Here is a 26,264-nt window from a genome sequence, read left to right as displayed (position 1 = left end):
GCGCCCCCACCTCTCCAGGTTATGTGAGATGGGGTGGGAGGGGCGCTCAACCCCTTAGGGGGCTGATGTGCCCCCTCCCCTTGGCCCATAAGGCCCCCAACACTTGCCAGGGCCTCCGAAACTCCTTTCGGACATGTTGGTCATCACCTGGTACCCCCGGAACAATTCCGGACTCCAATACCCTTTGTCCAATATACTGATCTTCACCTCCGAACCATTCCATAGCTCGTCGTCACATCCAGGATCTCATCCGGGACTCCGAACAACCTTCGGTAACCACATACTATTCCCATTACAACTCTAGCGTCACCGAACCTTAAGTGTGTAGACCCTACGGGTTCGGGAACCATGAAGACATGACCAAGACACCTCACCGGCCAATAACCAATAGCGGGATCTGGATACCCATATTGGCTCCCACATGTTCCACGATGATCTCATCGGATGAACCACAATGTCAGGGATTCAATCAATCCCGTATACAATTCCCTTTATCTATCAGTATGTTACTTGCCCGAGATTCGATCGTCGGTATCCCAATACCTCATTCAATCTCGTTACCGGCAAGTCTCTTTACTCGTTCCGTAACGCATGATCCCGTGACTAACTCCTTAGTCACATTGAGCTCATTATGATGATGCATTACCGAGTGGGCCCAGAGATACCTCTCCGTCATACGGAGTGACATATCCTAGTCTCGATTCGTGCCAACCCAACAGACACTTTCGGAGATACCTGTAGTGCACCTTGTAGACACCCAGTTACGTTGTGACGTTTGATACACCCAAAGCATTCCTACGGTATCCGGGAGTTGCACAATCTCATGGTCTAAGGAAACGATACTTGACATTAGAAAAGCTCTAGCAAACGAACTACGCAATCTTGTGCTATGCTTAGGATTGGGTCTTGTCCATCACATCATTCTCCTAATGATGTGATCCCGTTATCAATGACATCCAATGTCCATGGTCAGGAAACCATAACCATCTATTGATCAACGAGCTAGTCAACTAGAGGCTCACTAGGGACATGTTGTGGTCTATGTATTCACACATGTATTACGGTTTCCAGTTAATACAATTATAGCATGAACAATAGACAATTAGCATAAACAAGGAAATATAATAATAACCATTTTTATTATTGCCTCTAGGGCATATTTCTAACAGTCTCCCGGTTGCAATAAAGTCAATAGTCTAGTTCACATCACTATGTGATTGTAATGAATCCAACACCCATGGGGTTTGATCATATCTTGCTTGTGAGAGAGGTTATTAGTCAACGGGTCTGAACCCTTCAGATCCGTGTGTGCTTTACAAATCTCAATGTCATCTTGTAGATGCAGCTACCACGCGCTATTTGGAACTATTCCAAATAACTGCTCTACTATATGAATCTGGTTTACTACTCAGAGTCATCCAGATTAGTGTCAAAGTTTGCATCGATGTAACCCTTTATGATGAAGTCTTTTACCACCTCCATAATCGAGAAAACTCCTTAGTTCACTATTTTTACTAAGGATAACTTTGACCGTTGTCCTGTGATCCATTCTTGGATCACTCTTGTACCCCTTGACTGACTCATGGCAAGGCACACTTCAGGTGCAGTACACAACATAACATACTGTAGAGCCTACATCCAAAGCATAGGGGACGACCTTCGTCCTTTCTATCTCTTCTGCCGTGGTCAGGTCTTGAGTCTTACTCAATACTCACACCTTATAACACAGCCAAGAACACCTTCTTTGCCAATCTATTTTGAACTCCTTCAAAATCTTGTCATGGTATGTGTTCATTTTAAAGTACTATCAAGCGATTTTGATCTATCCTTATAGATCTTGATGCTCAATGTTTAAGTGGCTTAATCCAGGGTTTCCATTGAAAAACACCTTTCAAACAACCCTATATGCTTTCCAAAAATTCTACATCATTTTCGATCAACAATATGTCAACAACATATACTCATCAGAAATTCTATAGTGCTCCCACTCACTTCTTTGGAAATACAAGTTTCTCATAAACTTTGTATAAACCCAAAATCTTTGATCATCTCATCAAAGCGTATATTCCAACTCCGAGATGCTTACTCCACTCCTTAGAAGGATTGCTGGAGCTTTGCATACTTGTTAGCATCTTTTAGGATTCACAAAACCTTCTGGTTGTATCACATACAACCTTTCCTCAAGAAAATCATCGAGGAAACAATGTTTTAACATCCTATCTGCAAGATTTCATAAATAATGCAGTAACTGCTAATATAATTCCAATAGACTCTTAGCATCGCTACGAGTGAGAAAGTCTCATCGTAGTCAACTCCTTGAACTTGTCGGAAAACATCTTAGCGACAAGTCAAGCTTTCTTAATGGTGACACATACCATCATTGTCTGTCTTCCCTTTTAGAATCCATCTATACCCAACATCCTTACGACCATTAAGTAGTTCTTCCAAAGTCTACACTTTGTTTTCATACATGGATCCTCTCTCAAATTTTATGACCTCGAGCCATTCGTCAGAATCCGGGCCCACCATCGCTTCTCCACAGCCCGTAGGTTCATTGTTGTCTAGCAACATGATCTCCAAGACAAGATTACATACCACTCTGAAGTAGTACGCATCCTTTTCGACCTACGAGGTTTGGTAGTGACTTGATCCGAAGTTTCATGATCACTATCATTAGCTTCCACTTCAATTGGTGTAGGCGAATGATGACCCACAAGTATAGGGGATCTATCATAGTCCTTTCGATAAGTAAGAGTGTCGAACCCAACAAGGAGCAGAAGGAAATGATAAGCAGTTTTCAGCAAGGTATTCTCTGCAAGTACTGAAATAAGTGGTAACAGATAGTGTTACGATAAGATAAATTGTAACGAGCAACAAGTAACAATAGTAAATAAAGTGCAGCAAGGTGGCCCAATCCTTTTTGTAGCAAAGGACAGGCCTGGACAAACTCTTATAATAGGAAAAGCGCTCCCGAGGACACATGGGAATATCGTCAAGCTAGTTTTCATCACGCTCATATGATTCGCGTTCGGTACTTTGATAATTTGATATGTGGGTGGACTGGTGCTTGGGTGCTGTTCTTACTTGAACAAGCATCCCACTTATGATTACCCTCTATTGCAAGCATCCACAACTACAACAAAAGTATTAAGGTAAACCTAACCATAGCATGAAACATATGGATCCAAATCAGCCCCTTACGAAGCAACGCATAAACTAGGGTTTAAGCTTCTGTCACTCTAGCAACCCATCATTTACTTATTACTTCCCAATGCCTTCCTCTAGGCCCAAATAATGGTGAAGTGTTATGTAGTCGACGTTCACATAACAACACTAGAGGCTAGACAACATACATCTTATCAAAATATCGAACGAATACCAAATTCACATGATTACTAATAGCAAGACTTCTCCCTTGTCCTCAAGAACAAACATAACTACTCACAAAGCATATTCATGTTCATAATCAGAGGGGTAATAATATGCATAAGGGATCTGAACATATGATCTTCCCCCAAATAAACCAACTAGCATCAACTACAAGGAGTAATCAACACTACTAGCAACCTACTAGCACCAATCCCGGACTTGGAGACAAGAATTGGATACAAGAGATGAACTAGGGTTTGGAGATGAGATGGTGCTGGTGAAGATGTTGATGGAGATTGCCCTCTCCTGATGAGAGGATCGTTGGTGATGATGTTGGTGATGATGTTGGTGATGATTTCCCCCTCCCGGAGGGAAGTGTCCCCGGCAGAACAGCTCTGCCAGAGCCCTAGATTAGTTCCGCCAAGGTTCCGCCTCGTGGCGGCGGAGTCTCGTCCCAAAAGGTTGCTTGATGTTTTTTTCTCATAGAAAGACTTCATATAGGAGAAGATGTGCGTCGGAGAGCCACCAGGGGGCCCACGAGGTAGGGGGCGCCCCCCACCCTCGTGAGCAGGGTGTGGGCGCCCTGGCCTTCATCTTTGGCAACGATTTTTCTTTATTTATTTTAAGATATTCCGTGGAGTTTCAGGACTTTTGGAGTTGCGCAGAATAGGTCTCCAATATTTGCTCCTTTTCCAGCCCAGAATTCCAGCTGCCGGCATTCTCCCTCTTCATGTAAACCTTGTAAAATAAGAGAGAATAGCCATAAGTATTGTGACATAACGTGAAATAACAACCCATAATGCAATAAATATTGATATAAAAGCATGATGAAAAATGGACGTATCAACTCCCCCAAGCTTAGACCTCGCTCGTCCTCAAGCGAAAAGCCGATAACAATAAATATGCCCTCAAGTTTAGAGGTAGAGGCGTCGATAAAAAATAAAATACGGACATGAAGGCATCATGATTATTTTCATAACAGCAACATGTAAAGATTTTGTCATATGATTACTTATGTTCAAGTGATGATTTTCACAATGCAAAAGTATGAATCAGAAACCTTATTGAGCACCAACAAATTATAGTCTCAGTCATTGAAGCAATTGCAATTTATCATAACATCGGAAAGAGTCTATGTCAGAGCTTAAAAGCAAGTCCACATACTCAACTATCACTTAGTCCTTCATAATTGCTAACACTCACGCAATACTTATGGTTACGGAGTTTTAATCGAACACAGAGAAAGATAGGGGCTTATAGTTTTGCCCCACAACCTTTTACCTCAAGGGTAATGTCAACAACAATAATTCATGCTCCCCTACATCCAATTAGATATATATATCATGTTCTTTCCAACATGTGAGCTTGCCAAAGGATAAAATGAAAAAGGAAGGGTGAAGATCACCGTGACTCTTGCATAAAGTAGAGAATAATAATAAAAGATAGGCCCTTCGCAGAGGGAAGCAGAGGTTGTCATGCGCGTTTAGGGTTGATGCACAAAATCTTAATGCAAAAGAACGTCACTTTATATTGCCCCTTGCATGTGGACCTTTATTATGCAGTCCGTCGCTTTTATTACTTCCACAACAAGTTCGTACAAAGCTTATTTTCTCTGTACTAATAAGTCATGCATATTTAGAGAGCAATTTTTATTGCTTGCACCGATGACAACTTACTTGAAGGATCTTACTCAATCCATAGGTAGATATGGTGGACTCTCATGGCAAAACTGGTTTAAGGGTATTTGGAAGCACAAGTAGTATTTCTACTTGGTGCTGAGAATTTGGCTAGCATGAGGGGGAAAGGCAAGCTCAACACGTTAGAGGATCCATGGCAACATACTTTATCTCAGATGTAAGAAAACATAACTCATTATGTTGTCTTCCTTGTCCAACATCAACTCCTTAGCATGTCGTATTTTAATGAGTGCTCCCAATCATAAAAGATGTCAATGATAATATATCTATATGTGAAACCTCTCTTTCCTTATTACTTCCTATTAATTGCAAAGATGACCAAAGCTATATTTGCCAACTCCCAACAACCTTTAATCATCATACTCTTTCTAGGTGAAGTCATTACTTTCAATAAGATCAATATGAACTATTTGCTTCTTTTTATTCTTTTTCTTCTTTCTATTCACCCAAGATCATGGCAAAATAATCAAGCCCTTGACTCAACACTAGTCTTTATTATATAGATAGCTCACGGACTCGATTACATAGAGGGATCGTAAAATAAAACTTAAAACTAGATCATGCCAAGACTTTGTTCTACTAAATCAAGATACTACTAAAAGGATCGAACTAAGAAAAATGGTAAAGATAGGAGTTGTGATGGTGATACGATACCAAGGAACCTCCCCAAGCTTGGCAGTTGCCAAGGGGAGTGCCCATACCCATGTGATTATATCTTCGGAGGTGATGGAGGTGGTGATGATGACGGTGGATAATCGCACATCGAGCGTAAAAGCTCCTCCAACTTGCGGATAATGCCCTTGAGCCCAACAATATGATCTTTCAACAAAATATTCTCCTCTGTGAGATACTTGTTCTGTATGCGAGCTAACTCAATCATCTTGAAAGCTTCAATCTCTGTTGAAATGAAAAGGTTAGGTAAAGGTTGAGGGGTGTCTTCTCCTTTCACCACCGGAGCTTGAGCATCAATGGCCTTCTTGATCTCTTCTGGTTCTTCTCTTTTCAACTCTATCTTCAAAAGCCAAGCATCCTTTTCTTCGTTGTTGGAGGATGGAGAAATCATGGTGCTCTAAATCTGCAACGGAAACAGCTCGAAACGAAAACAGAGGATATTTGCGTGATACGAGAGTCAAAACCTTCGGGAGAATATATAATGGATTTTTACCGACCAAAATACGTATCGTACAAGAAAGCGGAGTCCGGAGGGCACTCGAGGTGCTCACGAGGTAGGGGGCGCGCCCCAGTGGTGCATGCCATTTGAGGCTAAACTGGCTGAGCCAAAAAAGAAGGGAAACAATTGGAATCGGCAAGCCAATCTCACAACGAGCTGGACAACTTTGTCGTTATTTCCGCCCCTTCCTATCCTTACCCCTTCCCCGTCAGCCCTATCCATTCATTTTTCTCGATCGACGATGCCCATCTCTCTCCCTCTCTTCCTCTACCTTCCACCTGCGCACATGTACCTGCCTCCTCAGCCACTCCTTCTCCCTCCCTTTTCGCAGCAACCACCGTTGGGGATGCTCCCCTTTTTTCTCGTGCGCAACCACTGCGAGGAGGGATGCTACAAAAGGCACACACATGTTGTCAATCTACTGAAGCTGCTGCACGGGGTGCTCCAAACTGAAATTGTTTCTAGTTAGCGCGCGCCGCCGGGACCCGCAACCACCGCTGCTGCGTGCAGCGACGTGCGCCACAAGCAGTGATGCTTGAGGCTGCTGCAAGGGCCATGATTCAACCGACATGGGGTAGTGTTGTAAACCCTTGGGCGACGAGCTGCCGCTGGCGACAGTGGCAGCACGATGGCTGCAACCGACAATGATAAATTTTTCGATCGATGAACTGACGGTGTGCATCGCCCGCCGCTTCGCCGCACCCCTTCACCCAACCTAACCCTCCGAGCTACCCTCGGTTCACATTCCCATTTCTCATGTTATGTTTTAATTTTGATTCTATAATAAGTATATTTCCTTAGAGAGGGAGTATGATATATTCTTGTTACTATGACGTCATGAAAGATTCAGACCTACTGTATTACACATTTGTAAAATGGCTAAATGAAAACAGGTGCACCGTGCGCCAGATATTTCCCCGAAGCGCCAAGCCAAGCCCCACTCCGCCACACGAGTGAGCAGCATACGCGAGACAGACGATCCCGAACCCAGAGGGGGAACACGGAGCCGGCCGCGGAGGGGGAGCCCAGCCAAAGCCAGCCAGAGTGAACAACCGTCCCAACCACCGACGGGCGGGCATGAGGGCCACCGAGATGTTGACCGCCGCGGCGGGGGCTGCCGCCGGGACGACGCCCTCCACGGCCTCGGTGGCCGGCCTGGCCGGGGCCAGCGGGGGCGGCCCCGCCGCCGGCGCCGGCGGGAACTTCCCCCTCGGCGCCGCCCTCCTCGCCTTCGCCTTCGCCAACCTCGTCAACGTCCTCTCCATCTGGTGCGCCCTTCTCCCCCTCCCGCCCGCTCTACTAGATCCGACGCGCCCTCCGCTTCGCTGTCGGCGCGATCTCTTCAGGGTGTCGCTCCTGCGATCCGGTAGTTTTTTTTTCTTCTGCTAGAAAGCGTAGCGAAAGGGTTTCCTCTTGTGATGTGGAAGCAAGCGATTCGCTTTGCGTTTCAGAAATCTTAGGTTCCGCGGCGGAGAGTACAGAGATGAACTTGGCTTCTGTAGGAGGACTGTGTGCGCAGACGCGGATTTATCAGTTCGATGCACGCCTATGTGATCTGTGTTATGCCGTCTGCACTGAAATTCAGTAACATGGTTTTATTCCTTGGAAAGCCCACACGTGATAGGTTAATCAGGCTGGGTTAGCTGTTGCATTTTCCCGTTTGCTCCCAAAATAACTTGCACGAGATTAGTACTGCTTTTCCAAAACCACTCAGTGCAATCAGAACTATTGCTGCTGCACAACCGGACATCAGCATCGCATATAGATGTACTTATGTTGCGTTACTGATAACTGAATAAGACTATCCTGCTCAAAGGAAAAGCGCATTACTGTATCTTCAGAACCATTGCAGTTGAATAGCAAGTTGGACAGTTGTGCTGCTGTTTCGTTAAGCTGTGCTTTGTTCGCCCTAGACATGCAGGTTAAAGGAGAAGAAATGGGATGCAAGGAAGTTTCTTACTTCTTCTGGGGTCATTTCATCTCTTTCTGCGGCCGTGGCAAGTTTGGCTGTGGCGGTTGGCCAACAAGAAGGCGGAGATAGCTCTGTTTTCGCCCTTGCATTGGTTTTTGCTGCCGTTGTATGTACTTGACCCAACCAGGTTCCATGCATTTCCTTTTTCAAGCAAGTGAATGTCGCAATCAAGAAAGTGCTTTTTTCTCTCAGAACTTGATATACTCGTGACTAGTTGCATCTCCACAAAGAATTCTCTTCCCTGTTGGTATTATTTGTTGCTTTTTAAATGGACATGTTTATCAATACCCCAATTCAGTAGGCATTTGATTGCTTCTTGCTTTGCTGGGGATGGACATGGATTTTCTCCAAAAGACACCTTGCTGAAAGATAGTATTGTCTATTAGCTTGATATAGTGATTGAGCGAAAGGATAATAAGAAAATTCCAAAAAAGTGGTTTTGTCATTAACGTTTGTCATATATTATAGATGCACAGATGCTTTCATGAGGTGGTTAACTACTTTTGTGGCCAACTTGTATAGTTGTACAGTGATGCTGGATGTGCACATCTTCATCCTAAAGCAATTCATTTAATAAAGGTCTATAAAGCTTAGGAATAAGAGCTAATTTCGAATAATAAAGTGATAGGAGCTACTGTATTTGTGAGTTCACAAGCTGGTCCGTAACTTGTGTACTTTAATTGTTGCCATGCCAAGTCTGCAGCTGTGCTCTAAAATAGTCGTCTGTCAGTTTAGCTTCATATTTTCGTTTTCTCAAACCTTATTTGTTTTAAAAAGATCAGTCATGAGTGTATTCATATCCACATAAGCTCTTTCCTCAGAATGGGTTTCTAAGCATGTATTCCTCGTTACAGGTAATGTATGATGCATCAGGAGTTAGGTTTCACACAGGCCGCCAAGCTGCGGTAAGCTCATGGTTTTGCACGCACATTGTTCACATCAGTGATTGTCTGCTAGTAATATTTATTTTTTATCGTGTTATTTTGAATATTTCATATTTTCACTACCATTTTGCTAATGGTCTATTGTTTCCTTTCCATCCTCTAATGGTCTATTAAATTCTGCTGCAGTTGTTAAATCAAATAGTTTCTGATTTATCACCGGAACACCCAATTATCTCTACCTTCCGGCCGCTTCGGGAACCTCTTGGACACAGTCCATTTCAGGTAGCTCTATTCATGTCTCTTCTGTAGATATATTACACGCCCTCAAGTTATTGTAATCACCACGAAAAGAATATCGGAGTAATCAGCCAACTATAGCTGGAGTTACATTATTTTGTTTCCTTCAGGCGGCACAAAATGAAATTGACTTCCACTTGAATCAAATGTGATCTTAACAGCCCCTTTGCATTCCATGAGATAGTGTGGAATATTTCACGCCAATTTAGGAAACTGAATTTGCCATTCAGACTTGTTACACTCGCAGCTCGCAGCTATTTTTAGGTGTACGTTTGTGCTGACTTGTGCCTTTTTTTTGTGCAGGTTTTTGCTGGAGCGCTTGTTGGTTGTACAATAGCGTATTTAATGGGGAAATCTTATGTATGAGAAATACTGCTAGTTGGCAATTTGCCTTATACTCAGATTACACTGCTATTATACGAGGAACATTTTTTGTGCAAAGTCTATTTTGTATCTCTGGCCATATAAAGTGCCCTTCTGTCGAACTGTTTGCGTGTGTTGTTCTTTGCTGGTTACAGCATATTTTGCGCTAGTAGACAGAAGATGGTCGTCGAATTTACGACGGCATGCAGCTGCCTCCCGGCTTGCTCTCTCGCCACCCTCCCAGGCCTCGCCGTCACCGGAGGAGGCCGCGCCCCTCCCATCCCCGGTGAACTTCTCTGAGGTTTCTCCAGATTCTCCATCAAAACGCCATTCAGTAGCATTTCTTGTCATCTCTCTCCCTGTTGTGTGTGCCCTTCATTTACACTTCTCTTTGGGCTATGACCACCCGTCGGTGGAGGTATGTCCACTCACCACATTCTCTACGATCATATCACTTCATCACCATCACTTGTTCTCGCTGGCGTTAAAGCGACGCTTCTCCCTGGTGCATGCTCGGCCAGCCAGGCTTGCCCCTCGCATTGTTAAGGTTTTTGTTTCGGTTTCGGTTTCTCACGTAAACTGAATCAATGGTTTTCAATTCGGTTTCTCACATAAACCGGATCATTCTTTCTGAAATGCGATCGATATACAGGTGGCAACTCCTCCCCCGGTGACTATTTAAAAAAAGGGAACGGCAGTTCTCAAAGTGGTATGAAAAGATTGATAAACTGCACACAGATTTCTAACTCGAAATAAACCGACGAACTTCAGTACAGAAGCTGAGTGAGCTATCACTTCCAGCAGTAATACTCGCATCTTTTATCTGCCATTATATCCAGGAGCTTTATGCATTTTGCCTTGCACAACCAAGTGCTCCTGTAACTGAAGCAAGACAAAGAGAAAAACAATGGAAACGCCGACCCCCCTAAGGTGACAAACGCAACGGCTGAGGCCTGTCAAAACCTCACATGGACTGGAAATGTCAAGATGACAACGCTAGCTCATCGACGAGCTTCACCTCACCTGCGCTGCCGCTGCAGACGCATGTTGCAAGAGACCGCCACCCTTCTGCATCCATGCACACCCCACTCTCCGCCATCTTCTCCAAGACGAAGCAGGCTTCCTCCGCCTTGCCGTCCTCGCCCAGCCCTTTCGCCAGGTGCTTGAAGGTGTGACCTAGGGGGCGATGCCCGCTGGACAGCATGGCGTTGAAAACCCGTAGCCCCAACCCGAAATCGCCGGCTCTGCAGCACCCGTCGGCCAGGACGCGGTAAGTCGCCGCGCTTGGCGCCATGCCATCTTTGAGCTGCATCTCGACGAGCGCCTTGTGCGCCTCCTCCACCCTGCCGCTGTCACACAGGCACTTGATCAGGACGTTGTAGCTCGCGTCGTCGGGCCCGAGCTTGCGCATGCGCATGTCGGAGAGCAGCCCCCTGATGGCGTCAACGTCGCCCTGCCTCGCGTAGGCGCTCATCAGCACGCCGTAGTTCACCGCCTCGGTCTGGCAGCCCTGGTACTCCATGTCGAACATCAGCTTCTTGGCGTCGTCCTGCCGACCGGCGTCGCAGAGACCCCGCATCAGGAGGGAGTATGTCACGGCGTTCGGCGAGACGCCCCGGCGCACCATCTCTTCCTTGAGCCGCTCCGCCGCGCCCACGTCCCCCTCCTGGCACGCCGCCCCCACCAGCGTGTTGAAGGTGACCACCGTGGGCCGGACGCCGCGGCCGAGCATTTCGTCGAGCACCACGCGGGCGCCCGCGGACCCGTCCCGGCCGCACAGCCCCTTGAGGATGATGTTGTAGGAGACGGCGTTGGGGCGGACGCCGAGCTTGGCGGCCCGGGGGAGCATGTTCCGGGCGGCATCCACGCGTCCGTTGCAGACGAGGCAGTGGATCAGCGCGTGGAAGGTGGCGTTGGAGTGGGAGCAGAAGGCGGGAACGGCGCGGAAGAAGACGATGAGGGCCGCGTCGGGGCGGGAGGCGGCGCCGAGGCGGTCGATGAGCCCGGCGAAGACGGTGGCGCGGAGCGGGGCGCGGCGGGCGCGGAGCGCGGAGAGGAGCGGGAGGAGGAGCGGGAAGAGGCGCGCGCGGGCCAGGCGGTAGAGCACGCAGGAGGCGAAGGGGTGGTCGTGGAGGCGGCGCGGCGCCGAGAGGAGCGCGGCCGCCGCGGCGACCGGCGAAGGGAGCGACTTGAGGTGGAGCAGGAACGGGTGCGGCTCCGGCGGCGGGCGCGGCTTGTAGAGGAGCTTGCTCGGGTCGCGCCGGTGGCGGGCTCTCGAGTTCGGAAGCATCGGCGAGAGTGCGATGCCCGTAAGCTCGCCTGCGCTAACGCAATTGGCCTTTACGCTTCTTTGTTGAGTGATTGACATTTCCCTTGTTTTGGTTACGGGTGACTAGACTCATGGTCGGTCGATCGGCCCAAATTTCGTCCGGTCGTCGTGCCGGACGCACGATGGAACAAATATAGATCGTTGGATTCTTTTTTCGACCTTCCACCACGTGCTCGCAGTTTTCCATAACTTCATTCATCCGACCTTGCCCCAAATCGTTGCGATGTGGCCGCACTGCTCCGCCGCGCATCCTTCCACTAGCATAGAAGCACCGATGAACCACCACCGCCCCATCGAAGCACTGGCGGAGACATCTCGAGGGCTTCGCACACGCGTCGGTCGTAGCACCCTTGCGGGGCGGATGCACCCCCTCCCGCCACCGCTTACATATCGTTGTCGAAGCCCTGCAACACTGCCTCACCCCTTGGGCCAGCGGCAGCACCGGCATCACCTCGCGGTCCGTGCTCACCGCAATGGCGATCATCCCTCGGTATCTTCCCCAATTCATCGGTTGCAGCTCCATTGAGCACGGTTGCGACTCCCGCGTCGAAAAAAGATGCACTAGCAAGGCCGCTGTTGGTTGCAGTCTCCCCGCGTGGCCGGTTAGAGCTCCTCTGATGTTCGGTTCCGGCATCTCGGGACAACGGTCGCAACATCCCACGGTCAAATACAGCGCATATCCTGTTCCAGCGTGTCGGGTAGGGAGCTTGCAACAAAATGCCTTGCTTGTCCCAGCACGGCAGCCCGCTGGTTTCCAACATCACGAGACCATGGTTCCGGCACGTCTGACATTGCAGTTCACCGTCAACAGCAGGGTTGGATGCATCTCCAGCAAAAACGTCGGTTGCAGCTTTTTCAGCCGCCGGTTGCAGCTCCCGTCACCGCCATTTCCAGCATTTGCTAGTGACCGGTTGCAACTCCCATCACCGTCGGTCCCAACATTGTTTTGTTGTTGGTTCTAGCATTGCTGGCGGCCGATTCCAGCTCCACCGATGGCCGGTTCCACCATTACTGATACTAGTTCTAGCACGCGTTGTCCTTGGCCGCAAACGTTTAATGCGCCGACTCTGGCAACGGCGGCCCCGTGCCAGCAATGTCTCCAACAACTCCGATGGCCTGTCGAAACAACACGTGACTACAGTTGTGGCTGCCGTAGCTCTCCCATCTTCGTCGGAGGCACTGGTTGGGATAGAGACGTGTCAGCCGGTGGACGAGGCAGTACGAGTGAGCGTTTGCCGCCAAATTTCGCCGTTAGCGACTTCCTGGAATCATTCCTTGTCGCCACCAATGGCGCCGACAACCCTATGTGCGAGAGATTGAGAAGGAGAAGAGAGATTGTTCGCAGGAAAAGAAGGAGAGTGGATGTGGTGCATTGGGGAAGAGATAAGGTAGCACTTATGGTGAGGGGGTCTCGTGTGCACATGTCGTGTTTTTTGCGGTTGAACCTGTCCAATGCGCCAGCGTGGGAAAAGCGACCGTGAAGCAATCATTTACCCTTGTTTATATGAAAGATCTACTTTGTTAAAAAAATATGTATAAGTGACCGAAAATACTTAAACTAACAGAGCCACTAAGAACTTTGTTTTTCATAAGGAAGAAGCAACAACAACCATTATATATATATATATATATATATATATATATATATATATATATATATATATATATATATAAACACTATATAGATATACTCATGTGAGTTTTGTATGTTGTATGTGTACTATCAGTCAAACCCGAGAGTATGTACGTGTACTATGTAGTATATATAAAAATATTTGGATAATATATATCCTACTTTTTAGGTAGTATGTACTATTTTTTAGTATATTGTTTATACGTACTCATATGAAGCCAAATCTAGAAAATAATTTTTCAGGACTGAAAAATCCAAGGTGTTACGACAGCTCGCTCCAGTCGGATTTTTTCTGGTTTTTCGGAAGAAGGATTTGTAAAGTTTTATTTGGGATCAATTCATCATTTTCTTTATATTTGATCTTTTCTTTATTTTTCATTTATTTTCTTTTATTTTTATTCTTTAAAAATGCACTAACTTTTTTCAAATTTGATGGACTTCTGTCAAAGTCAATGAACTCTTTTGCAAAATGGATAACATTTTAAAGTTTGTGAACTCTTTTTCGAAATTGTTGAACCATTTTCCAAAATCAATGATTTTTTTCCAAATTTGTGAACATTTTTTCAAACTTGATGTTTTTTCCAAAATCAATGACTTTTTTCAAATTGGTGACTTTTTTCTCAAAATTGATGAACTTGTTTTCAAAACCGACGAACTTTTTTTCAAAATCTAGTAAACTTTTTTCAAATCATTGATTTTTTTAAAAGACCGTGAACTTTTCTTCAAAATCAATGAACTTTTTTCAAACTTTGAACTATTTTTTTATCAAAATCAATGAACTCTTTTCAAAGCCATGCTTTTTTTTCAAAATTAAATGTATTTTTGGAATTTGTGAACTTTCTCCCAATATTGAAGATTTTTTTACGAATTCGTGATTTTTTTAATTCAAAAATCCATGAACTTATTTAAAATCCGCAAACTTTGAAAAAAAATCGTGTTTTTTAAAAATATGCAAACGTTTTCAAATCCATGAACTTTTTTCAAACTCGCAAAATTTTCCCAAATTATTGTACTTTTTTCCAATTTGACAAACTTTTTGAATCCGTGAACTTTCGTGAATACATGAACTTTCGTGAATACATGAACTTTTTGTATTCATGCTCTTTTGATGAATATGCAAACCTTTTTGAAATATGTGAACTTTCAAAAACATCCATTTAAAACAAAATTTATGTTTTCTAAAATGTTTTCAAATAATTCAAAAATGAAAGCGCTAATGGTAGAATGGTGCAATAAATTGCGCAACTACAGTTGTTCTTAAATAGCTCGCCCTGCAGTTGGTCACTAGCACCTAGTGGCTCCGGTGGTTAGACATACTTGTATGTTAACGGTGCGAGTTTGATCCTCAAGGAGGGCCACTTTATTTTTTTTGGGGGGGGGGGGAGGATCACGCTATCCGCGAGCGTACTTCATGTCTCATGCGGCCGATTGATGTTTTACTGGGCCGCCCCGACAGCATCACCTTCGAGCGCCAGTAAGCTAGACCGACACTGAGAGCGCCGGTTAGGAGCTCCTTGACCCCTTCCCGATGCATGATCCCTCGTAGCGGCGGAGGCCTCGGCTCTCCGGTTCACGTTCGTCGCGCGAGAAGGTCGCTGGCGCTGCATGAGGTGGTGCAGTGAACGGCGGGACCAGTCGTAGCTAGGTGCCGCACGTAGTTTGGCTCGCCGACAGAGCAGCTTTGTTCGATTGTGGATGTGCATGTTGACTCCTATGTCTCAGTGTTGACGAGGATCCCCTGAGTCGGCCCAACAAATGGATTATTCTCATGGAACACATCCCCGACAGCAGATGTATGACTATCTTGATTCTGTCATAAAAATGTCATTGATGTACATGGATGACAGAAAACACGATCTAATATGACAAAGCCATATCATCACAGATGCATCTTTTTTTTAGTGTTGGAACCTATCTTGTAGAGGCTTCAAATCCCCATAGGCAACAATGAATATTCAGGTGGGAACTTGATCCCAAGTGACCATTCAAAAAAAAAACTATGTTATATTAAACCGGTGGCTTTAAATTTTCTGGGTTTTTAGCCTCCTACTAGCTCTCACTTCGCCAATCTGGACCATCCATCGAAGATCTATTGGCCCATGTACAATTTCTCTATTGTTACATCCTAAGAGTAACTCTCAAATTGGCAAGTAGAGAAACTCTCAAGCACAATCCAGGCCATCCATTCGAGATCCAACAACCCACGCGAATTTTTCTATCTTTGCATATAAGAAGTGACACCATTATCGTATTTCCCACTTAGAATACACTATTGGGAAACTTTGGAAACTTATCCTTGCTCGCAAATGACCACTAACTCCAAATTCACGCGAGTGAATTACAAGAAACAACCACAAGGTTAGATTATCAGTAAACCACCAGTCTTGCTTTGTTTGACACATAACCACCACTTTTTAGACAATGGTAAAGTACGTTTAGGCCACAAAAATGACCGTTGGGACTAAAGCGTGTTTGGTTCGAGAATTTGACCGGTGGGACTAAAGTGCATTTTGGGATAACATTGATTCGCAGATAAAACGCGGTTTTGGATAACACATAACATTAATTCATGGCTAAAGCGTGTTTTGACCAAGAATCTGACCATTTGGAGTAAACTTCATTTTTGGATAACATTGATTGGTGTCTAAAGCGTGTTTTTGGATAACACATACATTGATTCATGGCTAAGGCGTGTGTGACCTTGAATCTAAAAGTTGAGACTAAGGCACATTTCGGTCGTCTGGCCATTGGGTGTAAAGTTTATTTTGGGATGACATTGATTGAAAGCTATAGCGCATTTCGGGATAACACATAACATTAACTCATAGATAAAGCGTGTTTTAATTGTGAATCGACCGTTAGTACTCGAGAGCCCTAAATAGGGGTAGGGTTGGGCCACGGTAGGCATACACCATAGCCATGCGTCCTTTCCCTCACTAGTAGTGCCACCGTACCCCCTTCCCCGTGCGCCCTAACATCACCATCAACCCCTCCCCAGCCAATTAGCGCCTACCTCCCCTACTTTGATGGCTTGAGATCAGTTCTCCCCATCCCGAAACCACCCCCATGAATTTCTTTGCACAAACTCCAATCTCGGAGGAGCCACAAAGGACTAGAATGAGGGCGTCAACATCATTGTGCACCCCTTCTGTGGTCCGAGGAACACACACTTTCAAGATTGCTGGCTATAGCCTTCAAAGGGGCCTCGGCATTGGCAGGTACTTGTCGTCCGCTGCCTTTGATGTCGGCGGATACTTTTGGTGCATTGAGTACTACCCCGACGGGGAGATGGAGATGGAAAATGGGGACTATGCGTCTATTGCCCTAGATTTTGCGAGCACCAACTCTGAGGTGAGGGCGTACTTCGAGGTTAGGTTAGCCGATCAAGCCAACAAGCTGCCGCCATTGGTGTTGCTCTCCAAAAATATGCCGATAGTGTTTCGCTCTCATCCGCCAACCTATGTAGGCAAAGACTTCCTGCAACCATCGGTGTACCTGCGGGATGACAACCTTGCGATTGAATGCTCTATCACAGTTCTGGCAGAATCCAAGGTGGCAGTAACGACAACTTCCATTGACATCCAAGTGCCTCCCTCAGACCTATCTAATAATCTCGTAGAATTACTTAAGGCGGGGGAGGAAACGGATGTCACATTCAAGGTTAGAGGGGAGAGTTTCCGTGCACACAAGATTGTGCTTGCAATGCGGTCACCGGTCTTCAAAGCGGTTCTCTTTGGGCCGATGGGCGACAGGACAAGGCGAACCATGAACATAGAAGGTATACAACCTGCTATTTTCAGTGCATTGCTTCACTTCATCTACACAGATTCGTTACCTTCCATGGGACATCTTTATGGAGATGATGGTGAAGAAATGGTCAAGCACTTGGTCATGGCCGCAGATAGGTATGCCATGGAGAGGATGAAGGTGATATGTGAGAGCATCCTTTGCAAGAATCTTAATGTTCAAAACGTCACTACTACTTTAGCTCTAGCCGACCGTTATCACTGCAACCAACTCAAAAATGCTTGCCTTGAGTTTATCACTTCTCCAGATAGAATAGACAATGTTGTGGCAAGTGAAGGGTATGCTAAACTCAAAAGATCCCGTCCTGCTATCATAGTTGATATTTTTGAGAGGGAAACTAAGTCCCGCAAAATTTAGCATGCCCGTCCTTGGTTAGCCATATAGCTAATGAACATTTGGCTTCCAATTCAGTTTCCAATGATATTTCTGCCAAGAGCGGGCTTTTGCAAAATGATCTCTGTATGTGATGATATGCATCACCTTAATTATATCTTCTATGTAATAGCTCATCTTATATATGAACATTAATCTCTACAAGATTGCTACTGTTCTCTAAATTCTATGGTCTTTGAACTAAACAATTTGTTTATTGTTATACATTTTCTATGTGTGTGCTCCTTGAATTTATCAAAGCACTACCAGTGAGTATCCTAAATAGGTGCATGTCATACTCTCTTTTTTGCAACCTAGGTGCTGAACTACTTCTGCAACTCTATCATCAGAGATATTGATAGGAGCAAGAGAGGATTTGTTGTAATTAACCATAAGACCGGTAGATTCAAAGAATCTATGCAAGATGTCTTTGATATTGTGTGATTGAAGTAGGTCGGAATATTGGACAATAGGATATTCCAGACTAAAAGATTCATCAATAGGTAGTTTTGCTTCATCATCATGACATGCCTCATTATTCACAATCTGAAGCAATTCAATAGCCAAAGCACATACCAATAGAGAGACTGGGTCTCCCTGTTTGACCCATCTCTTACGTGTGATTTTCGTACCAGGAACCCCATTGAGGATGATGGAATTTCTATATTGAAAGGCCACATGATTTCTATATCCATCTAAAAGGTGCAGGGGCATTAGGAGGATTTCCAATTGATTTCATTATAACTATTGTTGTTGGAATATCTGTCCCCACACCATAGAAGCTCCAAAATCAACACCACCATTCAAATCACCTACATTGAGAATATCGGCCAATGCCTCACATTGCTAAAGAGCAATAGTACATGAGGCAAGTGGAACATATCATATATATTGTCATCTGCTATAACTTTTTGCACAAACAAAAATAATATCTTTATTCTTGGCAAAATAATGAAGCTGTGAGAATTTATCTTGAAGAGTATCATCATGCCAATGATCATTCCATAACAATGATGCATCACCACTACGAGTTTTGCATGCAGTTAATTGTTTGAACTTGTTTAAAAGGTTGAACTAGTCCTTCAACCAGAATGACCGCACATTGGATGAGTTCGTGGGGACAAAGCCATTGTTACAGTAAAGCTTTCCATATGATTTACACCTAGGGAGTACTATGATGGTAGGAAATTTTGAACACTTTTTTCATCAGCAAAGCTCTATTCTTCCACCTTAGATCCAGTATACCTAATCCACTAGCAATCTTGGTAAGAAAACATTGCCCTATTTAACCATCCATTTTCCTTGTTTGTTGATATTCTTGCCATACCATAATAAAGATCCTCCATATTTTTCAAAATGGCTAGTGATAGTAAATGACACTTTGATAGAGAACATTGCAAATATAGGCAGAGGAGATATAATTGCTTTCCAATGCACTAATTTGCCAACATATTATAGCTAGAAGCAATCCCAGAGTACCTCTTCTCCAATTTGGTAACTATGGTTATAGATCATCAACTCTATGTCTGTAGATGTCAATAGGAAACCCTAAATAGGTGTCGTGGAATTAACAAGGCAGATGCCCTAGCAAAAGGACTTTGGTGTGCAGCCATCGCAGCTAGGTTAGCTTAAAGGGGTTAAACGGGACAAAGGACACAAAGATTTTTACCTGGTTTGGCCCCTCTCAACAAGGTAAAAGCCTACTCCTGCTTTCGATTATATTACTTGTGTTTCGATTACCAGGGAGTGAATACGCTTGACCTAGTACTCGGTCGATTGTTTCTTCAGTTTAACCCGCCACCGAGTCTCACCTTTATATACACAGATTGAGGCCTGGCGATTTACAGAGTCCCGGCCGGTTCACACAACGTGACCAACTCGGTTTCTAAGGAAACTTGCCTTATGGAACAAGTTAAACACATGGCGGCTCATCCCTCTGGGCCTCCAGTCGCCTCCGAGTCTTGGGCCTCCAACAGGCTTGCTTCATGAACCGCCATCTTCAACTCTTCTGGACCTTATCAGGCCTCTTCATCATTAAGTCACTAGTGGCATGACCGGCCCCTCCTGGGCAGGTCATACCCAATAGTTATATCCCCAACATTAGGCCCCATGTTGATTTGAACTTGTTCACATCGAACTTCATCACTTGACTTATAAGAATCTTTTCTTATCAATTCCTTACCATTTCATTGCAACCCGCCATGACATCACATTTCAGAACTGTGTTGACCCGCCATGACTTCATTGTGCATTAACTTCGTACAAAGCTTGGGACATATTAATAGATCTTTTATCTTAATGGACCTCCCGAAAACCGAGGCATCCACATAGCCACATAATCATTTTTTGGCTTCCTCGATTCCCGTGCATGCCATCTATCCACTTCCTTATAAATAGGGGCAGGGGGCGGTTTATCATTTGCCGTTATTTTCTTTTAGGCCAAATATGACTAAAACTATCATTACCTACAACTGGGTTCCCTCCATTGTGACGGAGGAAATGCTTACAGAGTATGTTGAGACTGGTATCATGGCTGCCAAAGAGATCATCCACTGGCGGGTTCCAGAGCCGGGTGAACTCAAACCTCAACCCAAGGATAATGAGGCCCTAATATTTGCTGATCATATAAACCGGGGCTTCTCCCCGCCCGGGTCAAAGTTCTTCCGTGATGTACTACATTTCTTTTAGCTCCATCCTCAGGACATCAGACCAAATTCCGTGTCTAATATCTGCAAGTTCCAAGTTTTTTGCAAAGTATATCTTCAAGAAGAATCCAGCGTTGAACTCTTCAGAGAGTATTTCTATTTGAACTGCCAGAATGAGTTCACAGACGGTCCCAACCTAGAACTTGGCGGAATCTCCATCCAACGTCGAAGAGATGCACTTTTTCCTACAGCCACACTTCCCTGTCATCCCAAGGACAGGAACCCAACTTGGTTTTATGGCCAAGACACTTCTCCATCTGATGAGAACCCTCTGTCGGGTTTCCACGAGGACCGACTTAGCCCAAGACATCCCCTTCCAGGCCGGCTCACGGCCGCTTAGCGGGCCAAGTATAGAGCCACCTTTTCCAAAGTAAGGGCTTTGCTTGCTAATGGGCTGACCAACATCGACCTAATCTATTGCTAGGTCGCGTGGAGGATTATACCCCTGAGCCATCGGCCTGGCTTAATGTCCACATATACTGGTGACACCAAGGATCCATTACGCCATAGCTCAGTGCATTTGGATAACAAGGGCATCAATGATATGACAAAAGGTCTGCTTGGAGAATCCTTAGAGAGCTGCAGCAAAACAGGGTTGAACCCTTTCTGCGTTCTTAACCGCCTCCACCTTCAAGTGATCAATGCACACTTTACTTTTCTGTTTATACAAACTGCATATCCCTTATTTTCACTTTGATATGCGCAGGCCGACTCCGCCTTCTGGAAGAAGAAATATCAAGAAAAGAAGAAGGCAGCTAAAAAGCCCAGGGCCAAAAGCAAGGCCTCCAAAAAGAATAAGGAGAAAACTAATGTCTTAGAACTCTTTTATCTGGATGATGAGTCAGAGGTAGAACTTGACTCCCTTGGCTCATTTTTTATGCATCTTATTGATGCTGACCTCCCTCAGGATGATATGAAGGCCAACCAGGTGGATGATGACGAGGTAACTATCATTCCCTCCGACTCAGAGCCTTTGCCAAGACAGAAAATTCGACGTGTGACCTGAAAAGTAAGATTTTCACACCCTTTAGTTTACTTGAATCCAAACTTTCTTCTGAAGCAACAACAACATGAGACCCGGCGCTAGACCCAGAACAATGGGGGCGGAGAGTTATCCTCCAGCTTACCCAATACACCAGTTTGCAAGCGCCGGAAAGAGTTGCCTCAAAATTTAAACTCTTTTTATCCCAAGGCAGGTATTATTCGCCGTCCGCTTAATCCTTCTGACTCAAACTAACAGGGAACCTCAAATTCCTCTTCTGGTGACTCAAACGGAACTCAGCTGCCGGCTTTCAAGACTGCCCCTGGGTAGTAATTTTAGCCTTCATTGTTTTAACTTTGTAAGTACTCATACTGACCTTTCTATTTCTTTAGTGGTAAAGCTAAACCAAGCAAGAAAGCCAGGAAAATCTAGCCGGTTGAAGACCCCAAGACACATGAGCCGGAGAAACAACCGCCAGAGTCTGAAGCTTCAAATCAAAATGCTGAAAACATAGCTGAAGAGGTGCCACCAGAAATGCCAGAGACCCTTGTGGACCCTATGATCATTGACTCATCAGGAGCTAAACCGCCGAGCCCTGCCAAGCCCGCTGAAGAGGCTGAAGATGTTCTTATCACTGGCACCAGTTATACAGAGTCGGGGAATCCCACGGTCTTGGCCAAGCACATTGCCAAGGAAGAACTTGTCGAAAGGCGGAAGGTTAAATTTGATCTGTCCAACTACTCTCAGCTGGGCGTCGGTGAACTCCTCTCTGGCTATCTTAGCCAAGTTCATGCTGGTCACGAACTTGAGATGGGCATCGTCAAACAGATGCACCAAAAGTATGAGGTTCAAACTTCTACTTACTTTGTTAATATATTCCTCCAGCCCCCAAGTCTTAGCCATAGGAAAGATTTAACAGAGTATGGTGAAGACTTCAATTACCAGAAACTAAATAGCTTCAAGTCGTAGCCCCCATGAACCAGCTTATCTTGACAAAGCTAAGCCGGTTCATTCTCATTAATAAAATAGAAAACTTCTATGTCCTAGCCCTCATGGGCCGGCTTAGCTTTTTTTTAAATATTTACTATAGGGTAAAACCCCCACAGTCCTTTATTAAATCATAAGAGAAAGCATAACTGTACAAGGAAGGTCTTAAAGGTTAGAAGGCTAAACTAGGTTAGAGAGAACTTACATTTACAAGAGGGCATTAACCCAATCTACAAGCCTATGCTTACTGCTATCTTTGAGCCTATGAGACAATAGAAGAATATCATGTACAAAATTACATCTCCATGCAGCAAAAGTAGCCCATGCCCTTCTGAAGGTTCTCCCATTCCTTAGGATCCAAATATTCGAGGTAGTAGTGAGCATGACCTCAAAGAAGAAGGGGTGGCCAAATCTCTGTCTTGCTTGGGAAACACATTGCTGAATATTAGAGCCATGGCTCCAATCAATCTGTAGGTAGTTCCAAACCCTACAACTGAAGTTACATTGGAAGAAGAGGTGAGCTCTATCTTCATAAACATAAGCATTGCAGATGACACATAGATTACCATCCAGAGGTGACCTCCAATGCCTTCTCACCAACATGTCCTTCATGTTAAGCCTGTCAAAGAAAAGAAGTCAGCCAAAAACTTTGATTTTCACAGTGCATCTGCTCTGCCATAACCACTTACAAGGTTGGACAACTGGAAGGTGTGTATGTATGATGCCATAAAAACTCTGCTGAGTATTGTCCAGACTTTCCAGGCCATATCCAGACACCAGGCAGGGAAGGATCTCTTTGAAGATGAAGTAGCCACCCTTCCAAAGTTGCCAATTCAGATGTTGCCTCCTGTGATGTTGGTAAATGGAACATGGAGAACAGATCTTGGTTGAACATGAAGTCCTTGACAGAAACTTTGTCATCCAAAACAAAGGAGAAAAGTCTTGGTAATCTGAGATTCAAAGGCCGAGAAGAGCCACCCACATGCCAAGCATCAAGCCAGAAGAGAGCAGAATCCCCCATATTGATGTGCATTGAGGCAATTGACCTGTAATGGTCAACACGCTTGAGGATATCCTTCCACCAAAAGGAGCAAGTGAGCACTGTTGCATGAGGCACAACTCCATCATAGTAACTATCCCAAATCAACTGAACCCATGGAACATTCATTTTATTAGAAAATTTGTGCATATGCTTGAGAAGAAGGCCTTGGTTTTGAATATTTAAATTGAGAATACCCAAACCTCCTTTTTCCTTAGGTCTGCAAACTAGATCCCAGGCAACTAAGGATTGCTTTGGGACATCAGAATTTCCCCTCCAGAGGCATTGCCTTAAAATCCTATCCAACTGCTTGATAATACCAGGAGGAATATGCAAACTACAGAGAAAATATATGGGCATTGAAGTGAGCATAGATGTGAGAAATTACAATCTGGAACCTTGATTAAGCATGGCATAACTGACAGATAACATTCTTTCAATGATGTCCACCAAAGGCATTAAATCAATTATTCTAGGCCTTGTAGTTCCAAGAGGCAGATGCAGATAAGTGAAAGGCAATTGCTCCAACTTACAACCCAAAATGTTTGAAAGCCTCCGTGATTCACCTGGCTCAATATTGAGGGGCACCATTGATGACTTGGCAAAGCACTTTCAGACCTGACTGGTGAAAAATATGAAGCATGTTTTTGAGAGCAACTAACTGATCCTCCACTGCAGAGAGGATAATTATTGTATCATCTACATACTGAATAATAGGAAAATCAGTGTCGTGGGATGGGATTGGGAGAGTTAGAACTCCCCTGGCCAGCATATCATTAACTACTGATTGAAGAAGATCAACAACTATAACAAACAAGAGTGGGGACAATGGGTCACCTTGTCTGACCCCACATATGCATTTGAACTGTTTACCAGGTACACCATTGAGAAGCACAGAAGATGATCCAGAGGATAGGATCTCTTTGATCCAAGCAATCAACTTTGCATCAAAACCTTTGTGCTAGAGGATTTGGAAAATAAGATCATGCTCCACAGTGTCAAAAGCTTTTGCAAAATCCAGCTTCAAAATGATGGTAGGCCTCTTTGACTGCTTACACTGATGTACTCAAAAGCCCAACCCAAGCAGTCCTGTATGGCTCTACTCTTCAAAATTCCATACTGGTTCTTGTGAATGCACTGAAGAATGACCTTTTGTAGCCTGTTTGCCAAGAGCTTTGTAAGGAACTTTAAACATGTGTTTGTCAGAGAAATGGGCCTAGAGTCCTCAGGTCCTTCAGGAGACAACATCTTTGGAATCAAGGTGATCAGAGAATCATTAATATTCTCCAGAGATAACCTTCCATCATAAAAGTCCTGGATTATTTCCAGGTCCTAGCCCTCATGGGATGGCTTAGCTTGACAAAGCTAAACCGGTTCATTCTCATTATTTGAAAGAATTCCAGAGCCTAGCCCTCATGGGCCGGCTTAGCTTGACAAAGCTGAACCGATTCATAAAATACATAAACAAAGAAGAACTTCCGCACACAGTAGCCCCCAAGTGCCAAGTGCTATTGCTTGCAAAGGGCTTGGGACTTGTGCGTATTAACATGTCTGCTTGTGATTGCTTTAACTTTGCCTGCACAGGAAGCCTCCACTGAAGCTGAATCTCAATTGGCTGATTTGAAGAAGAGGCTTAAACATCAAGAATCAGAGACTCGAAAGGCTGAAGCCAAATTCAATTTTAGCCTAGATGAATTAGAGAAACTGAAAATCGGGTTTGCTGCAGATAGGAACGCCTGGGACAAAGAAAAATCTATCTTAGTGCAAAGAGCGGAGTCTATTGAAACTTCTTTAAAAGAGGTTACCGCAGAACTGTCTGGCTTAGAGCGTCATATTTCACAGATGACCACTGCCATCTTTGGTAAGAAATTTTAAGTATCTCAATCAATTCCAGCGCATAATTCTAAACTTGCCTGGCGATTTAACTGCATATGCTTTACTTTACAGGTCCTAGAAGCGCCAATCTTGGGCAAGATGTGCTTGTGAAGCTGAAGGCGGCTGTCGGTGTCAAAACCGGTGGATCTCGGGTAGGGGGTCCCGAACTGTGCGTCTAAGCTAATGGTAACAGGAGGTAGGGGACACAATGTTTACCCAGGTTCAGGCCCTCTCAATGAAGGTAATACCCTACTTCCTGCTTGATTGATCTTGATGATGTGAGTATTATAAGAGTTGATCTACCACGTGATCGTAGAGGCTAACCCTAGGAGCTAGCCTATGATTATGATTTGTGTTGTCCTACGACTAAAACCCTCCGGTTTATATAGACACCAGAGGGGGCTAGGGTTACACAGAGTCGGTTACAGAGAAGGAGATCTATAATCCGGATCGCCAAGCTTGCCTTCCACGCCAAGGAGAGTCCCATCCGGACACGGGACGGAGTCTTCAATCTTGTATCTTCATAGTCCAACAGTCCGGCCAAAGTATATAGTCCGGCTGTCCGGATACCCCCTTATCCAGGACTCCCTCAGTAGCCCCTGAACCAGGCTTCAATGACGATGAGTCCGGCGCGCAGATTGTCTTCGGCATTGCAAGGCGGGTTCCATCTCCGAATACTACAAAGTAATCTTCGAACACTTAAATTGTGTCTGGCTCTGCAAGACAAAATTCCACATACCACCGTAGAGAGAACAATATTTCACAAATCTAATATGCTGACA

At 44.8% G+C, this 26,264-nt stretch overlaps 3 protein-coding genes across 3 annotated transcripts; 2 read left to right on the top strand and 1 right to left on the bottom strand.

The window, feature by feature from the left end:
• The first annotated feature begins 7,176 nt into the window (after positions 1-7,176).
• Positions 7,177-9,875, top strand: LOC123143399 (uncharacterized membrane protein YuiD). Its single transcript, XM_044562319.1, has 5 exons — positions 7,177-7,505; positions 8,159-8,315; positions 9,064-9,114; positions 9,280-9,375; positions 9,694-9,875. The coding sequence occupies exons 1-5, from the start codon at positions 7,315-7,317 to the stop codon at positions 9,754-9,756; spliced, it is 558 nt and encodes a 185-aa protein (XP_044418254.1). The 5' UTR covers positions 7,177-7,314; the 3' UTR covers positions 9,757-9,875.
• A 596-nt stretch (positions 9,876-10,471) lies between these two features.
• On the bottom strand, positions 10,472-12,103 carry LOC123143388 (pentatricopeptide repeat-containing protein At1g07740, mitochondrial). Its single transcript, XM_044562308.1, has one exon. The coding sequence runs from the start codon at positions 12,041-12,043 to the stop codon at positions 10,736-10,738; it is 1,308 nt and encodes a 435-aa protein (XP_044418243.1). The 5' UTR covers positions 12,044-12,103; the 3' UTR covers positions 10,472-10,735.
• Positions 12,104-16,832: 4,729 nt separating this feature from the next.
• Positions 16,833-17,879, top strand: LOC123097460 (BTB/POZ and MATH domain-containing protein 1-like). The gene has a single exon (XM_044519210.1). It carries the CDS (start codon positions 16,833-16,835, stop codon positions 17,877-17,879), a length of 1,047 nt encoding a protein of 348 aa, XP_044375145.1.
• Positions 17,880-26,264: the final 8,385 nt, after the last annotated feature.

The sequence above is a fragment of the Triticum aestivum genome, chromosome 1B, assembly GCF_018294505.1.
Source record: "Triticum aestivum cultivar Chinese Spring chromosome 1B, IWGSC CS RefSeq v2.1, whole genome shotgun sequence".
Lineage (NCBI taxonomy): Eukaryota > Viridiplantae > Streptophyta > Magnoliopsida > Poales > Poaceae > Triticum > Triticum aestivum.
The sequence above is the reverse complement of the archived record's forward strand: the minus strand, read 5'-3'. Positions and strand labels throughout refer to the sequence as shown.

What these genes read in the sequence shown, in the direction of transcription:
- LOC123097460 (XM_044519210.1), top strand. Translation starts at nt 16,833, where the DNA reads ATGAGGGCGTCAACATCATTGTGCACCCCTTCTGTGGTCCGAGGAACA.
- LOC123143399 (XM_044562319.1), top strand. Translation starts at nt 7,315, where the DNA reads ATGAGGGCCACCGAGATGTTGACCGCCGCGGCGGGGGCTGCCGCCGGG. An exon ending in GTCAACGTCCTCTCCATCTG is followed by an intron (nt 7,506 to 8,158) that starts GTGCGCCCTTCT and finishes CTAGACATGCAG; the next exon opens with GTTAAAGGAGAAGAAATGGG. An exon ending in CATTGGTTTTTGCTGCCGTT is followed by an intron (nt 8,316 to 9,063) that starts GTATGTACTTGA and finishes TCCTCGTTACAG; the next exon opens with GTAATGTATGATGCATCAGG.
- LOC123143388 (XM_044562308.1), bottom strand. Translation starts at nt 12,043, where the DNA reads ATGCTTCCGAACTCGAGAGCCCGCCACCGGCGCGACCCGAGCAAGCTC.